Here is a 19,123-nt window from a genome sequence, read left to right as displayed (position 1 = left end):
AAAGTACTACATAATAATTAAATTAATAAGTAATAAATTAAAAGTCATCAACAACAAAGCCAAAGATGAAATCAAGCAATGTATGTAGGTACCTGCATTATCAGATGACAAAAAAAATATCAGACTAAAATTTCTAACCATACTAAAGATTGAGCTAAGCTAAAGACAAACAGAAGAAGAGATTAGCTTGAACAACACTGTTAAGGTAATCTTCTTCTGAAGACTGTTCTATAACTTAGTAGGAAAATAGTATCAATGTTTCCTAACTAATAAAGAATTTATATTTAAATCTCAACCTAAAGTATCTGATTTCTATGAGCATTATATTATGGTACCCACATTGATATAATATTATTATCAACAATAATAAAACTAGAACCTGAGATGGATAATGGAACTACTTTACTATACAATAATTATAATTGTTATATTTAACACTACCAATTAAAGAAAAATAGTTTGGATGACCATCTGTAACCATCCGAACCATGCGAATTCAACGTATCATGTATAGAAACTAATGTCTGGACTGATATTGCTTTGTGGTGTGTGCCTGTCTTACCAAACAACCCAAATATCAAAAATAACAAATATAAAATATAATCTAAAGTTTGTAAGACAAAGATACATATGGAGAAAATATTAGCGACACACCAACAAATCAAAATGCCAGCAAAATATATAAATAATCAAATCAATAAAGTAAATAAAATACCTAAATACTGAAAATGATTTCTAGTTATGTATAAAATATAACCATACTAGAAAAAAATGTATGCATATATTCAACGATTAATTGTACGCGCAAACGTACTACCATTGGTAGAAGGACTAAAAATCCATAATAAAAGAACATATGTCAGATATGTATACTCAGTCTAAATACACAAATAAGTTTCCAATAAAAATACAAAATTCAAACTAAAATATGAGCTGTACCACTATAACTGAAAATGAGGTATCAAAACTAAACTAACCAAAACCAAAAGAAGCAGTATAAGTCTACCTGTTTATTATTAATAAAAATTAAAGACAACAATAAATCAGAAATAACATATATACAAAGATATCAAAAAGTTAATAAAACAGAAAATTCCAATAAAAGAAAATTGAACTAAAAGAACTACTGTCTTAGAACCATAAAACGGTTGGCACCACGTAATGGGCAGCCAGTGTTACAAAAATAAGAAAACTTCTGTTGGAGTGAAAGTAAAAAGAAAGATATACTCCAACAGAAGTAAGGAAAAAAAAGAAGAAAAGAAAAGACTAAGGTAACTAGTTGGGGCCTCTTATGAAAATAAAAATGAAGGGGCTTCAGCGGTTGAGCCAAAGTAGTATTTTTTATTTTTCCTACTTTGGCTCAACCGCTGAAGCCCCTTCATTTTTATTTTCATAAGAGGCCCCAACTAGTTACCTTAGTCTTTTCTTTTCTTCTTTTTTTTCCTTACTTCTGTTGGAGTATATCTTTCTTTTTACTTTCACTCCAACAGAAGTTTTCTTATTTTTGTTACAACTGCCAACTATAGAAATTCAAGCTAAAGCCTTATTTTATCAGTTACCAATAAGTAACTTGAGCTTGTTTCATCCTAAAATATTGTTTTTTAGTTGTTAATGCAGCCCGATCGCCCGTCCTCTCATATGCGCTTCATTAACATTTATTAAAAAGCAATGTTTTAGAATAAATCGTGCCAAAAAATGTTATAGCGAGCCCCTGGAAGAAGGGTTTGGGTACTCCGCAGTTTCAAAAATAATGTTTTTTATTTTTGTTTTTGAACCTTGAAAATCGTCATTATTCGATTTTTTTTTCAGTTTTAAATTGTTTATAACTCGAAAACGATTAACTTTAGAGAAAAATTACAAAAGACCTTTTTTTGTTCCCAATGATCCAAAGAACGTAAAATAATGTCTACACGGGCCGAAAAAATTGATTTTTAAAATTTCTTTATTTTTTTTTAATAAATGTAGCAATAACTCACATGGCATTTAGGTATAGAAAATATAACATAAAAAATAATCAGTATATCTTAAGGACTTTGAAACGCAAAAAATATACAGGGTGTTCTTATTTGAAATAAGAAAGTTCATTAGATTTCCAGATAAACGGAAAATCTGACAGCAATGTAATTATCACTGTAATATCGGCTGCATTAGAAAACCCCTACCCACCAAAACCTATGAAAAACGTGCAAGTCGTTTCCGAGATACTTGAGGGGTTTTACACATAAAAATCACTCTATTTATTATAATTATTATAATATTATATTAATACGCATTAATTGGTTCAATATTTCAATGCAATCAATTTGAACTTTTTATGATAAAATTAGTGAATTAGTCAGTATTCTCATTGTATATTTTGAATCTATAAAAAATACGACTATATTAGTTGCAATAAATTATCGAATTGATAAAATACAGTGTGTCGCATTTAAGATGAAGACACCCCTATGTTTCGGCTATCAAAATATATACAGATTTGAAATTTTGCAGTCACACAGGTTGACGGTTCACAATTTTTAATATAGTCAACTGAACTTTAAATTTTAAACGCGGTCTACTCAGTGGTGTCATGGCAAAATTAGCAGTGCGGGAACGCAGTGCCGGAACACACTGCTAATTTTTGTTTACAAAACCTAAATTCTCTATTATTTTTTTTTCTTTGCTTAACCAGTGCGGGAACGGCGTTCCCACGCGTTCCCACACCATGACACCACTGGGTCTACTGTGAATCCACAAACAGGGTGAATTTTCGATATGCGATTCGATTTGCTTCGCGTTACAGATATATTGATAATGTATTCGGAAAAGTTGTTCCAAATATTATTATAACCCCACATACCAAATTTTATGACAACATTCACAATTTTAGTTTTTTTCAGTTGTTGTAGTCAGGATCCTAAATCCTAAAATTGGCTGTCCCGAGAAGCATCTCGAGACAGCAAAAAACGGTTTTCTCGATTTTTTCGTTCTTTCCGCTCAGATATTAAAAATTCTGCCTCTGCCATTTAAAATAATGGCAAAAAGTACACAAAAAAATACTATTCAAAAGTTGGCCAAATCATATTATCATAATCTAAAAATTTTTTGAAAATTTCAAAAATTTTTCCTGGGCTCATTTTTCATTACAAAAATCTGAAAAAAAATAGGTCATTTTGTATTCAAAAGATACAACCTCTTGAATTTTTTCAGTTTTTTTAAAGTAAAATTGCGCTCACAAAAAAATAAAATCTAAAAATTCTTCTTTTCTCGATTTAAGACGTTTTAGGACCTCTGGGAAGCTAAAAATTGCATGAGGGCATAATTTTGTATCCTTTATCGAAAACATAAGTAGCGGGGCTGATCGGTGCGGGGGCATTTTTGACCATCTTATCCCGCTATAGCCTTTAAGGACAAAATTGGTTCACATTATGCCTTAACCAAGGACAACGTCTGTTTTTCCTATGGACCAACGTTGCTGCTAATAAGTAATATAATCTGATGACCAACCGACATCGGAATAACGACGTCAATTATTAGGATAAGGTTTGACATTAAGCTGACGTCGGTCTTAACCTATCTGTAGTATAAGTGCAATTAAGTGGCATACATCAACGACTACTCAACGTCGGGAATTACAACGTATTTTTAGGATAGATGCCAACGTTCAGAGGACGTTGGTGTTTTATCGAGTATGGTAGACGTATTTTTCGGGAAGACGACAACGACAATCCAACGTTGAGAATACCAACGTTAATTATTAGGTTAAGGTTTAACGTTAAGCCACAGAATAAATAACCACAGTGGTTAAGCTGACGTCGGGTATAACCTCTATACTACAATGTAATTTACTGGAAGACATTTAACGACTAACGACTGCTCAACGTCGGGGATTACAGAGTATTTATTAGTATCGAACCCAACGTTCAGGAGACGTCGGGTATTTTCTCAGTAGGTATATGGTAGATTGCTGCGTGTACTTGTGGGAAGGTGAGAACAACAATACAACGTAGGTAATAACAACGTAGTACTTAAGTAAAGTTGTATATATTAACCTGACGTCAAAGTTTTTTTTTATAAGATACCTGTAATTCAACTGTCAAATGTCAATCTCAAATCGTCCACCAGATTAAAGCGTGTTCACGACGACGTCCGGTCGTGGGGAGTCTGTCGTCAAGACCAGGTTGTTTGCGCTTACTTTAGGACGTATTAGGTATACCAATAGGTAAATTCGAGGTGTGCAAGGTAAAAATAGGTAATACTAAAGGTCGGCAGGGGGTGTCCTTGTCCAAATCAGTTAAATTGTAGTGCAATTTAGGTCGCGAGTCAAATCCGCCATTAATGAAAGATCGCCATGGTTCAGCCATTTTTTGAAACATAATGTTTGGCAATTTTTTTGCTAGATTTTAATGAATATTTGATTTTAATTAACGAATTTTGTTTATATATAAATCAAGGATAATTTTGTATGGGTCTAGACATAATAATATGTTTTTTAATTACGATGGTTATTTCTATTTTTACCGTTTTCTGAGGCGCTTTCAGTTTTTAGCAATTTTTATACCTAGTTTAACAGTACACCTCCTTGCGTTTGTAAATTTTCGACCGCATTATGCAATGAGGCAGATGATTAATAAAATAATTATAAAAGTCACTTAGGTTATATTCTGAATAGAGTAGGAACCTACTTAAATAAGTATCAACAGGCCGTCATGCATCTTAGTTTCTTATGATTTAATATCCTCCAAGATTATTAACCTATTTGGTAAAAATTAAGTGTGTCGGCCGTACTTCTGTGGTAGAGAATTTTATACTATTACTTTACAAGACCAAAGTCCTAAAAACTAACGTAATTTGACGATAAAATATCTCGAGCTGAGAAGTCGAGAGGGGGACGTCGAGGCAACCCGTATTTCTATTCCCCACTTAGGTGCAAATAGCGGTTTTCTGACCGTCGTCGCAACGTCTAACGTTGGGGCATTTAATCCAACGTTAAGACGTCGTAATATTACGTCCAATTGCTTCTTGGGTAGTCTAGGCGCCAGAGGGGTCACTGCGTCCTTTTCAATTCTGATGGACAAACTCAACGGTTTCTTATGGAGTTTTGGCTGCTGATCGCGAATTTCGAGGGTGGATTGCGATACGAGTGGTCAAAAAATTGTTATAAACAATTTAATTGTTTATAAATTGTTTATAAGGCTCTGGCTCATAAACTAAAAGAGATAAAAAAGAATGTTTCAAATAAAATTTGTTCGTTAATAAGAAACGAAGAAAAAAACGTTTACTACACTTAAATCCAATAAATAATAACTCAAGATATTGTAAAATTAGTGCACAATTCAAATTGCAAATTGCAAAATAAGTATTTTTAGAAGCTTTATTGATCGTAACTTGTCTTCTACACATGAAAATGAGCCATAGTAGATCTCATTTTAAAGCTTCATTAATAGGCTTCCAAACAAAGTTACTTTTAAGTTACGTTTTCTTCATTTGTTTTAAAATTATACAGGTTTGAAGTTATAATTTTCTTTAAAAAATTGTACATTAATTTGTTTATAAGGGTTTCAAGTAAATTTGAGCTGTAAATATTTATACCTTAATTAACAATAATCATAGAAGAATTCAAAAGGAATAATTTAAGCTTAAGTAAATGTTCGTAAGTTTATTTTTGGTCAATATATCGATATTTTAATGGCGCGCTATGAGGCGCAACATCGGCTCACAGTAAGTATTTTTCGACGCTTTATCGATTGTAACTCGGCTTCTACGCATGCAAATGAGCCAATATGTGATATGCATATAAAAATGGATAAGTTATTTTGCAGCATCATCATTGCATATAAAACGAGCGTTTATGTTGTGGCGGCATACACACAATTGACGTGCCTTGATGATGCTGCAAAAGAACTAGATCCACTTTATATGGATCCTATCCACTATCCACTAGATATCTATATGGTATAGATTATATCTGTATCATATAGATAACTAGACTCTGAAGCCCCAGAAAGTTTTAGTTTTACTGCCTACAAGAACAGACTTAGTACCACCATGTAACTGTAAAAATTGCTCTAAGAACTTATGCAGATGTAAAAAGCTGAGATTCCCTGTATATCTCGATTCAGATGCATGAAACAAAAAGTTTTAGTTCTATTTCTGAGATATTAGTTTTTAATATTTTTTTTCTCATTTAGTACAAAAAATAGAAGACAAAGTCAATAGAATGAAATGTGATACGAGGTACAGTATGATGATTTAAATATAAGCATTATACGATAAAATTTTATTAGGATCTTCAAAAATGAAATGAAGATAACGTATAATATACATAGAAATTATAATTTGCATCGAGAAGTTAGCGCGTGAACCTTTACGCGGTGAGCCGATCTTGCGCCTCAGAGCCACTATTAAAATATCGATATCTTGGCGAAAAATAAACTTACAAACATTTTCGTAAGCTCAAAATTTTCCTTTTGAGTTATTGTATCATTGTTGTCAATTAAAGTATAAATGTTTATAGCTTAAATTTGCTTGAAACCCTTATAAACAAATTAATGTACAATTTTTTTAAGAAAATTTAACAAACTCTGTTTGGAAGCCTATTAATGAAGCTTTAAAATAAGCCCTTCTAAGGCTCATTTTCATGCGTAGAAGCCGAGTTACGATCGATAAAGCTTCGAAAAATACTTATTTTGCAATTTGCAATTTACATTGTGAACTAATTTTACAATATCTTGAGTTCTAATTATTGGATTTAAGTTTAGTAATTGTTTCTTTCTTCATTTTTTATTAATGAACAAATTTTATTTGAAACATTATTTTTTATCTATTTTAGTTTATGAGCCAGAGCCTTATAAACAATTTATAAACAATTATATTGTTTATAACAATTTTTTGACCACTCGGATCGAAATCCACCCTCGAAATTCGTAATCAGCAGCCAAAAATCCATAAGAAAACGTTGAGTTTGTCCATCAGAATTGAAAAGGACACGGTGACCTCTATTTGGCTCCTAGACTAATAAGACTTCCAAACGTTCCTACAATCGACAATCCACAAGAAATAGAGGAAACATCCTAGGGCTCGAAAACATCATAAAAGAAGCACTAAGGCATAGCACTACTGAAGAAAAATGAAATTCACATGAGAATATTTAGATATATTAATCAGGAAATAAAAGAAATGATATGGGAAAAGAACAGATCCAAAAGGCCAGAAGAATCAGAAAATAGAAAGATAAAAATAGGATAAACCATCTGATTCAACAAGTCAAAGAGAGACTAATAGAACGTAGAAGTTAAAAGTGGGAAAATTACGTAAAAGAAATGGAGGAAGGAAATATACAAGAAACATGGAAGCTCCAAAGAACTTTAAAGGCGCGTCCAAACCAAATTTGCGGTTCGCGAACAGCTCGCGAGCTGTTCGCGAACTATTGCGAGCTGCTCGCTAACTGTAACCGAACAAGACGTCTACACCAAAAATTAGAGTGGTTCGCGAACAGTTCTATAGAACAGTACGCTGCGGTTCGCATTGGTTGCATTGCTTTGCTGTCCTCGTCCATTTTAAAACAAGGCTGTTATATGGATACTATAATTATTTTCTTTTTGTAGTCTGCATTTCTGGGGTCCCATAAATTGGAATGTTTACGGTATTCCTCTATTAATGTAATAATTTCGTCTTCGGACCATTCCATTTTCGATAAACAGTAATTAACTATGACTTAATTAACTATATTATTTATTATACTACTTACTATTAATTAACTATTTACTATCAATTAACTGTATTAATTATTAAATCTAACTATATTAACTTATTAATTAACTATAGTAGTAAACAACAATAAAAAGCAGCAAGCCATGTTGAAATATTTTAATCTCAAACTAAAGTAAATACGAACATAACCCCTTTTTCGTTTAAGCGAACTTCAATACGTCCAGACCGTTTTGTTTACTAACTGGTTATTCGCGAACAAGCCCTTTGATGTTACCGCTATCCAAGCGAACCTTGAGCGAACAGCGAACTGTTCGCGAACCCATTACGAACTTTCGTCCACACAGCTGTTCGCGAACAGCTCGCGAACTTGGTTTGTACGCGGCTTAAGAAACGATAAAAAACCCATTCTCCCACTAAACGTAAAAAGAAATCGTCTAACTGTCTAAAAGATAAGATTCAAGCAGCACAAAACCCACATGATAATAACCTTGTTGATAGAGAGCCACTATAACGCATCATAGTGCTATCGGGTAGGAAGTGAATAGTCCGGAGCATTGGAGCTGGGTGGAGTAATTCCTGCCTATAGTCGCTTACAGTCGCTGGTACAAGTGAGGCTTATTCCCAATAAAAATGGCATAAGAGTCCACAAGAAAATAGCTTCAAAACAATATTAAAACGTTAAATGTTTTTAAAATTTAGACTGATTTAAACTGAAATTATCAGTAGTAATTGCACAAGAGCACTAAAATTATTGATTTGTTTCCCGAGTGACACTTTGACAGTTTACGACCCGAAGGGGAGTGAAATTATGTCAAAGTGTCACTAGGGCAACAAGTAGATATTAATTTTGGAGATCGAGTGTAATTCGCTGAGATTATTTCATTAATAAAACTGTTTTTTAAGTCATTTTAACTAATATTTTATTGATATATCCACCTGAATATTTGCTAAATCTGATTCCTAGTGTTCTCTGTGACAAGTTGTAAAACATTAAGGGCCGGTTGTTCGAACGCTAATCAACAATGATCATTATTAAATATTTAATTAATGTCACCAAAACTGTCAATGTCAACTTTGTTTGGGTCGCTGAAAACATAATTAATTACAATTATGAGATTTATTATTAATTATGTTAATAATTATTGTTATATTAATTGATTATAGTCTCAGAATTGTAATTAATTATGTTTTAACAATTGACATTGACAGTAATTAATTATTTGATAATGATCATTGTTGATTAGCGTTCGAACAACCGGCCCTTAGTCTCATTAATCTCACTGAATGTTCATTTTTGCGTAGTAACGAAGGGCATCTGACGTAATGCTTGACGACGGGATATGATCAAAAATTATCGGGTATAATATCACAAGAGAGTGAGAATAAATTGAAAATAATGCGACAGTTTTTCGAAAATTTGTTGTCTGGCAATAGACACGAGAGCCCTCAGGGCTCGAGTGGCTATTGCACAATGACAACAAATTTGAGTAAAAATGAAGCATTATTTTCTTATTTATTCTTACTGTCGTGTGATATCCGTAAGATTATTTTTTAATACGTATATTATGGATATTTTCTTAACCCTGCTGTCCCGTTCGAGTCAACTACACAAATCTACTGTTCGGGTCAATATGACCCAACTATGGTTTAGGCTCCCTAATCGAAATAAAATAAGCTAATGGTGATAAATAAAACTTTACAACAACAAATTATGGTTAATTAAACAAAAAATATGTTGTTAACGTAAATTAAACCTTATTAACAAAAATAAATGGTACCTATATTTTTCTTTCATTAACAAAAAAAGCATAGTAACAAATATCTCCAAAAATTTAATTTAGTTTCCATCTGGGACAGCAGATTATAAAAAACATTCATTGGCCAGCGATTTGTCTTCATCTTACATTTATATGTGCCAACAAGCTAATCTAGAGTATCCACTGCTCCCTTATTGGAATTGTAATCTCAAATAATTTGAAGTTTTTTAATTTGATAAAAGTTATGCTTGATGCTTTGATTCATGATGCAGAGTACTCATAAAAACAACATTTTTATTATTTTCAGGAATATTGTCAACAACAATGGTGTTGTGAGTAAAGCAAAAAGACGAACTATGAACTTCTTTTTTCGTGATTTTTGCTGAAAGCTCCGGTTTATTTTTCTTATAGTCCGACATTGGTATTATAGGCGACATTTTACTTTTTTTGGAAGAAATTGTCCTAAATTTTACGATGTAAAAAAGTTATCATGATTATTTCATTCATAGGAGATTCTGACCAATAGAAAGCTACAGAAATAAAAATTAAAGTGATTATTTTTTGATGATTTTAACTTCCAATCGTATAGTAAGATATTTGATCAAGTGTTTAATTCTGTCCAAATAGATTAAAATTATACTGAGAATTATCTACTGTAGAAAATTACCGATAGAATTTTTTTAAGTAGATTGTTTCTGTTTAATGGCAACCAGTTTCCTAGTTTTGACAACTGACACATATAAGAAAATATCCATAATATACGCATTAAAAAATAATCTTACGAATATCACACGACAGCAAGAATAAATAAGAAAATAATGCTTCATTTTTACTAAAATTTGTTGTCATTGGGCAATAGCCACTCGAGCCCTGCGGGCTCTCGTGTCTATGACCAGACAACAAATTTTCTAAAAACTGTCGCATTATTCTCAATTTATTCTCACTCTCTTGTGATATTATACCCGATAATTTTTGATAATATCCCGTCGTCAAGTATATTACGTCAGATGCCCTTCGTTGAAACGAAAAAATACATTCAGTGACAATAATGAAAATTACTGTTTTGAAAGTTATAAAAGTGATGACTTTCAACCGTCAAATATTTATAACAACTGTAGTAATTTGTACTTACATAAATAAATTACAATAAAATTTTGGTTTTGAACAGCTTTATTTATGAAATAATCGCAGCAAATTGCACGCGATCTCTAAAATTATTATCGAATTTTTTCCCTCGTGCCACTTTGACATAATTTCACTCCCTTCGGGTCGTGAAATTAAAACTGTCAAAGTGTCACTCGGGAAAAATTCGATAATTTTAGAGCTCTTGTGCAATTACTACTGATAACTTGTGTTATTTTATAATATTACTTGTGCACAAGTAATATAAGAAGTTTTACTGTTTATACGTACATAAAGCCCAAATTTTTGTGCCATATTTCGCTGGCTTGCTTGGAATGTACTTGAAAGGATAGCGGCCTCTAAAGGCAACTAGTTGATCATCGACGGTAACATTTTCATCAGAGTAAAAAAAATTGGTACATTTTCTACCCATTTTCCCCAAATTTCACGTATTGCACCAAGTTTATCAGAACGTCTCCTATACTGTCTAGTAGTTTTGTTATCAAAACGTAGTACTTGCGAACTTTTTGTAAATACCTCAAGCAGGGCCGCTGCTACCATGTGTGCAAAATGTGCATCGCACACGGGCGGCCGATTATAGGGGCGGCCAAAAGCAGGCCACTGATGATAATACTTTTTTTATAACGAAAATAAATTTAAAAAAAGAATGTGTGTGTACTTTGTACGCACGTAAGAAGTTATACTTCTATTATATGATTTCAACGAAATAAATATAAATATAATAATAATAATAGAGCTACTGATGACGCCTGAAAGGGTAGAAACAGGGCCTGTCTAGTTAGTGTGCAACCCTCTGAATCGAAAACAAGCAAAACCATCATTTTATTATTTTTATTTCCTATTACTCGGATTTGAGTACTGAAAGTTCCTCTGCTGTCCGTTTTTCCTAGACGAATGAAAGCGAAATGTGATCGTTTCCCTTTCGTTTTCTATATTCGTCGTCTGCTGTCTTATTAATTGAAAAAGTCGCAGATTAAGGATGTACCAGCAAGAACTTTCAAACACGAAAAATCTCAGTTTTCTACCATTTTAATTTATTAAATTGGTGGATTCTGCATCTGAGATTCTTCAATTTTTTTGAAATAAATATACTTTCAACAGGTTATTTGTATTTAAAGATTAAACTAATTTTTACTTACTACTTTCCAAAAATTTTTATTAAAACAATACTAAAATAAAAAAAAGTTAGATAACACACGGAACCGAACCGGCGACCTCTCGATCTCCGGTCGAACGCGCTACCACCGAGCTAAACACCCTTTGCTTTGACAGCTTACAAGATTTCGTACACATACTGACAAATAATTTAATAGACCAAGAAGTGAGGTATAAAAATACTTTAAAATTAAAGTAAATATACTTACTATTATTATAAAATATTTTATTCCCGAGGAATAAGACAAATCCAAAGACACAAAAATTATAATAAATAATACATTTACTAAAACACTAATATATTCTGTTAATGACTTATTTGCGCTGATACATACATAATTTGAAAGCTTAGCAACGAACTACATACTGTCTGTCTGCGCATCCGCCAGGCAAGTATAAAATTTTACCCTCGATCGTAAAGAAGTATAACTTCAAAAATTAAATAGTAATGATTCAGATATTTCTATAAACTCTAATATTCCAAACAATGTCAACAAAAATTCCAGAAAATGTTTATTATTATATGAACTGTCGTTTTACAGCTGTAGTCATAAAGTAGTTCCGGGAATGCTTTTTAATTCAAATTGGCTGCCGGATTTCGGACTTTAAGATATTTGTATCTACTTGGTCCATATGCGATTTTTCAAATTCTGAACATTTATGATTTTTTGTTAAGAGGGTACGATACGACAATAGGATACTTTCCGAGAATTTAGATAAGTGCTTGTTAAGTTGCTCTCACTGAGTAATAAAAAAGTTTTTTTATTACTTGATGGTTTAAAAAAATCTTTTTTATTACTCGAGCTATAATATTGTTCCTTTATGCTTATGTATGGTTATAGATGGGTTACAGTTCAGGCTATTGATTTTATTAATTTGTTGATTTTAGACCATGTATCAAAAAACAGTTGACTAATAGCAAGCTGAAAATTTGTAAATCGCTTAACGCGTTGACGGACAGAACGTCTATAGACGTCTAATTTCTATTGATGTAATGTGCCACAACGTCTATAGAAAATGTGACTGACAATGACTATAGACATGTTTCCCTATTCTACGTTGCAAAATACATATAGTGTCACAACACTTGCTTATACATTTGACGCACTGTCCGTCAATGTGTAACGGTGTCTGGTCGGGCAAACTTTGATGTACGGGAACACTGGAACAGGGGAAGTTTTAACTGTGGAACAGTTTAAAAATTTGGAACGTCAGATTACGAAAACGTCCCATGTATTTTGTCGGACAGAACATCCAATTGATTTGTTACCCTTTCATTAAACTCTCATGCAAAAATCAGACTGCTATTACTAACCAACATGATTCCTGTCATTTAACATGTTCTTCGTGTTGCACTCATTAAAATGCCCAGTTGGTGATAAACACCGAAGTCTGATTTTTTGCATGAGAATTTAATGAAATGGTTACAAATCATTGGAAGTTATGTCCGACAAAATACATGGAACGTTTTCGTAGTCTGACGTTCCAAATTTTTAACTGTTCCACAATTAAAACTTCCGCTGTTCCAGTGTTCCCATAAATCAAAGTTTGCCGATTAGACACCGTTAAGCTATTAACAAATTTTCAGCTTGCTATTAATCAACTTGTTTTTGGTAAGCGGGATCCAGGTCTATATATTTAAATATATTAGTAAACAATTAAGCATGCCGATGCCGAATGTTGTAAGTAGTCTTGTAAACAAAACTTACACATGTAGGTATTAGTGCAAGATTGCATTTCTGTTTAATATTATAGACATACTAATAATACCTTTTTTTGGGTACGCGGGAACTAGGTCTAAAAGTAACGTCGAGATCAGAGCAATTATAATTCATATACGCGTTACGGTCTCCTGCATATGTCTTTAAATACTAGTACTTATGTTGAAACGACTAAAGTGTTGGAAGGGGGGCGGCAAATATTAAGTTTCACACGGGCGGCCACAATTTTAGCGGCGGCCCTGATCTCAAGGGACATGAGATCTGTTGATCGAAATATACTACGACTACGACCCGTTTCTTCATTCCACAAACTTTTAGTTGATTCACCATGGGACTTAAAAACTCTAGTTGAAAATAAAAGACCAATGTATGCTTGGAAACAAATTGTATCCAAGTTTTTCCAGTTTTGGTTCCAAAAAAACTGTGTTTGCAACATCGTCCAACTATACTTCAATTTTTTATAAGGTCTAGCTTGCAGAAACCTGTTTTTATTTATAAATGTACCCGACTGACAAACACTGTTAGAAAATATAGAATACTACCAGCTCAACATACATACACAAGTAATTTTTAACGGTTTAAATACGCGGGTCATATTGACCCGAACGTACCCTAGGTAACAATTTAATTTTTATCAAAAAAATCAGGAAGTTGATTGTTTATTTCATTATGCAATTTAAAGACCTCATCCTAGGTAATAAAATCACGAAACACCAAATCGTTACGCCGGGTAATAATTTGTAAAATAAGAAATAATTTTTTTTGGGTCAAATAGACCCGAACAGAACAGCAGGGTTAAATGTGACAGTTGTCAAAACTAGGAAACTGGTTGCCATTAAACAGAAACAATCTACTTAAAAAAATTCTATCGGTAATTTTCTACAGTAGATAATTCTCAGTAGTAATTGCACAAGAGATCTAAAATTCTATATTAATTTTAGAGATCGAGTGTAATTTGTTGCGATTATTTCATGAATAAAATTGTTCAACACCAAAATTTTATTGTAATTTATTTATGTAAGTACAAATTAGTACAATTAAACACAGAGTTGTTATAAATATTAATTTGACGGTTGAAAGTCATCACTTTTATAATTTTTAAAACATTAATTGTCATTAATGTCACTGAATGTATTTTTTCGTAGCAACGAAGGGCATCTGACGTAATATACTTGACGACGGGAAATTATCAAAAATTATCGATTTAATTTAGATTTATGTAGCTTTATATTGGTCAGAATCTCCTATGAATGAAATAATCAGTATAATTTTAATCTGATTGGACAGAATTAAACAAGTGATCAAATATCTTACTATACGATTGGAAGTTAAAATTATTAAAAAAATAATCGCTGTAATTTTTATTTCTGTAGCTATTGGTCAGAATCTGGTATGAATGAAATAATCGGGATTATCTATTTTTTTTCTTACAAAAAACATTATGGAAATTATTGTTCTTGGATATTTACATAATGCAAATATTTGATTAAGAAAATCGATATTTTCGATAGAATTAATCGAAAGTTGGATTGTTAATAAAACATTTAATAGAACGCATCAAAGCTGCACCTTTTTTATTTATTTTTGAAAACAAACCACTAGCGACATAACTATCAATCAACGATAAATATGAGAAGCGTTAAAAAAGAAGTACCGGTTGACTTGGCATTAAAAAAATTAAAATAAAGAATTAAGCAATATTTTTTTGTTTTTTTATGTATTTTGTTAAAGATTTCCTAAGAGGAAATCGAGATTAAAATAAATTTAATTTCAAACTTAAATTGTAGCTTATTCGCAAATAAAATAGGAAATTGCATAAGATGCTACCTTCAGAACAATATTAAGAAACCGGTATGGGCCTAACGTTTTTCAAAATTTTAAGAATTTTTTTATGTGCACTTACCACAATCCAGTTCATCCGATCCATCTCCACAATTGTCGGAACCATCACATCTTTGTTGAAAGTCTATACATTTTGAATTTGTGCATCTAAACTGATGTGGAGGGCAATCATTATTATTCGTTGAAACGACTGCATTTAATAACGTTGAAAGCACAAAGAACAAAATTAACATACTGAAAATAAAAATTTCACTATAAGTCACTGTTCTACAAAAACTCCTCTAATATAATACCAGCAATAAGTAAATAATGATTAATACCGCAGCCTGAACTTTAATGTTGACTCTAATCAAATAAATACGTAAATGGATATAGAAATTGATTAAAATTAGATCTGTGCCAGTCATTTGCGTTGTTTATTATTAATAATTTGTTGGGGGTTACTATGATTTTATAAAATTGTTTGTAATATTATAAAATCTTATATTATCTTATATTATTCTACAGGCTGATTCATTAAGAATGTCCAATCTTTGAGTTGTAGATTCTAGACCTCAAAATATTAATATTTAACTTAAATCACTTAAATAAAATGTGGTTCGTTACTGAGTTACAGGGTGTTTTATTTATAAAAATTCAATAACTACTTTTACCCAGTACAGGCACGTAGCCAGGAAATGTGCTTGAGGGGGGTCCAAACACAACTCAAATTTTGGCGCTCTCTGAACTAACTAAAATAAGACTGCTCTTGTTTCGATTCACAACGAAATGATTGTTTATTATTTTTATTAGTTCTACTCGTAATCTGAGTATTGGGAACTAATCTTTGTTGGAATTTTGCCGTGCTGGACAGGCGGGCAGTAGTGAGATGCAACTTGATAGATCTCCCTCTTTACTCCAGCCACGACCAAGGAAATTTTAGAAGCCACGAATGGTGTAACCAGAAGATTAGTTCTGATAAAGTTTTTTTTTTAATATTGTTAATATTAGAAGTAAAACTTTCGTTTGCCTTTAGCAGATGCCACCACGGCATCCATATCATCATAATTTTTCGTGTGTGGGTAGAGGCTGACAGCCAGAATTTTAGTGGTTCAGAGAGAATCAAATATGTGTTCTCTGAAGAGACTCTAACGAGAGTCGAAACTAGTTAGAGCACTTTTGGCGCTCTCTGAACAAACTAAAATAAGACTGTTCTTGTTTCTATTCACAACGAAAGGATTATTTATTACAACTCAAATTTTTTGTTAGATTAGACGGTAAAATTTTTCAAATTTTATCATTGTATCTTTAATATCACTTTAGCGTCTCTGATGATGTTAGTCATCACATATAACAGGGTTAAAGTGGAGATATGCGGGTCACAATGCGAGACAGGAAGATAAAAGATCGAATGCTACAATACAAAACTGGAGGCCGTGATAGGAAGAAGAGGAAGACCTCAGATGCGATAAAAGGACGATATTGTATAAGCTACAGGAACTCACTGGAAAAGCGCAGCCAAGTACAGATTATATGGAAAGATTTGGGGAAGGCCTATGTCCACAGCTGAATAGAAATGAGCTAAAGAAGAAGAAGAAGATGATGATGTTAGATACTACTATGTATAACGAAATATAGGATTCTTTAGAAAAGAGTACATCTGGTCTTCTATTCAGTTGTCGACCCAGTAATTTTTGGTTATTTGATAAAAAATGTACTTGGCTTTAACTCAACATTCCAATAAACGGACTAAAGAGCCAATAAAATGAGTCTTTCGCTTTCGTTTCCCATCTTGTTTCCGGGTGAAGTTTTTACTCGATTCATTGTTGAGAACGAATGTTTTACACTGGCCGTTGTGACAGGGATAGTTGCCAAAATTGAAAGGAATTTGTAAATTTTTGGAAAAAAAAATTTTATTACAATGTTCATTACGCGGAGACTTTCGGTATTTGGTTCCAAAGATGATATTGTGTTACAGTTATACTTGGGTTACTTGGTGTTACAATTATACTTAAAATAATAATAATAACTTGGGGATAAACTTGCTGCTTTGGTACCAAAGCCGAGACAGTTTTGGGAGGGGTCCGGACCCCATGGACCCCCCTTTGGCTACGTGCCTGACCCATACATTAAAACTATTTGACATATCCTTATCATACTTGGCAGAAAGTGTAGGTACGGTACACTTGACTAAACTATGATAAATAAACGTTTCTGGCTACTTCCAGAGGCGTACGACAGGAAGAGTGGATGGTTGACCCTTCCCAAATTCTACACCACTGGCGGAATTGCTATTTTAGCGCAACATTTCAATTCTCCAATACTTTCTATGTAAATAGCATACTCTTCATTCATAACGATAAAGTCCGTAGTTTTCGAGATATTTGAAGTTGAAAATTAAACGGCACAGCTATTTTACTTAATGTATTGTGCCCCTTCATTTTTAACTACAAATATCTCGAAAACTAATTATTTCATCATTACGAATTATGAGTATATTATTTACATGGAAAGTATTGAAGAATTTAAAAATTATGCTAAAATATCAATTCCGTCAGTGGCGTAGTATGTGGAAAGGGTCAACCATTCACTTTCCCCTGCCATACGCCTTTGGTAGTAGCCAGAAACGTTCATTAAACACAATTTGGTAGTGTGTAAACCTACACTTAGATATTAGGGTACAAATAGTTTTTAAATTTTTAAATTTTTACATCAAATTTTTTGGGATAAATATTAAATATTTTTTGTATCCATTACTTTAAAAGCATTTGACATATCCTTATCCTACTTGTCAGAAAATGTAGATACTGTACATCCTACTATATTATAGCATCCTACTATATTATGTTAAATAACGGTTTCTGACTACTACCAGAGGCGAACAGCAGGGAAATGTGAATGGTTGACCCTTCCCAAATTCTACGTCACCGACGGAATTACTATTTTAGCGCAATTTTTCGATCCTCCAATACTTTCTATATAAACAATATACTCTTTATTGGTATCGATAGAATCATAAGTTTTTACGAGATTTGAAATTAAAAATGAGGGGGCACAATACATTAAGCAAAACAGCTGTGCCGTTTCATTTTCAACTTCAAATATCTCGACAACTAATGACTTTATCGTTACAAATGAGCAGTAGATATACAGGGTGTCCCGAAAAGGTTGGTCATAAATTATACCACACATTCTGGAGTCAAAAATAGTTCGATTGAACCTAACTTACCTTAGTACAAATGTCCTCATAAAAAAGTTATAGCCCTTTGAAATTACAAAATGAAAATCGATTTTTTTTCAATATATCGAAAACTATTAAAGATTTTTTATTGAAAATGGACATGTATCATTCTTATGACAGGATCATGTTAACAGAATTATAGTGAGATTTGTCCACCCCATAAAAATTTTATGGAGGTTTTGATCCCTTAAACCCCCCCCCCCTCCCCCAAACTCTACTTTTGTGTACGTTCCAATTAATTCATTATTGCGGTACCATTAGTTAAACACAACGTTTTTGAATCTTTTTTGCCTCTTAGTATTTTTTTGATAAGCAAGTTTTTATCGAGATGCGGCTTCTTTTTTAATATATTTTCATACAATTTTTATGGGAGTTGTGTTCCTTTAAACCCCCAAATGTTTGTGTACGTTCCAATTAAACTATTATTGTGGTAAAATTAGTTAAACACAGTGTTCTTAAAATTTTTTTGTCTTTTATCGAGATGTGGCTTCTTTTTCAAAATATACCTAAAAATGTAAATTATAAATACATTTTCTGTGAATGAAAATAGTTTTTGTCCTTGTGGGATCGGTACTCATCGGAGGGACCGCAGA

The 19,123-nt window shown here is 32.4% G+C and overlaps 1 protein-coding gene across 1 annotated transcript in view; it reads right to left on the bottom strand.

Annotated features, from left to right (window-relative positions):
• Positions 1 to 19,123, bottom strand: part of LOC126890417 (putative vitellogenin receptor) — a 243,602-nt gene that overhangs the window by 207,681 nt on the left and 16,798 nt on the right. The window contains exon 2 of the mRNA XM_050659325.1: positions 15,372 to 15,544. Coding sequence (XP_050515282.1) covers positions 15,372 to 15,543 — 172 coding nt within the window. The 5' untranslated portion in view covers position 15,544. The remainder of the gene's footprint in view (positions 1 to 15,371; positions 15,545 to 19,123) is intronic.

The sequence above is a fragment of the Diabrotica virgifera genome, chromosome 8, assembly GCF_917563875.1.
Source record: "Diabrotica virgifera virgifera chromosome 8, PGI_DIABVI_V3a".
NCBI classification, from domain to species: Eukaryota; Metazoa; Arthropoda; class Insecta; order Coleoptera; family Chrysomelidae; genus Diabrotica; species Diabrotica virgifera.
Note: the sequence above shows the minus strand (reverse complement) of the source record. Positions and strands in the feature narration are given on the sequence as shown.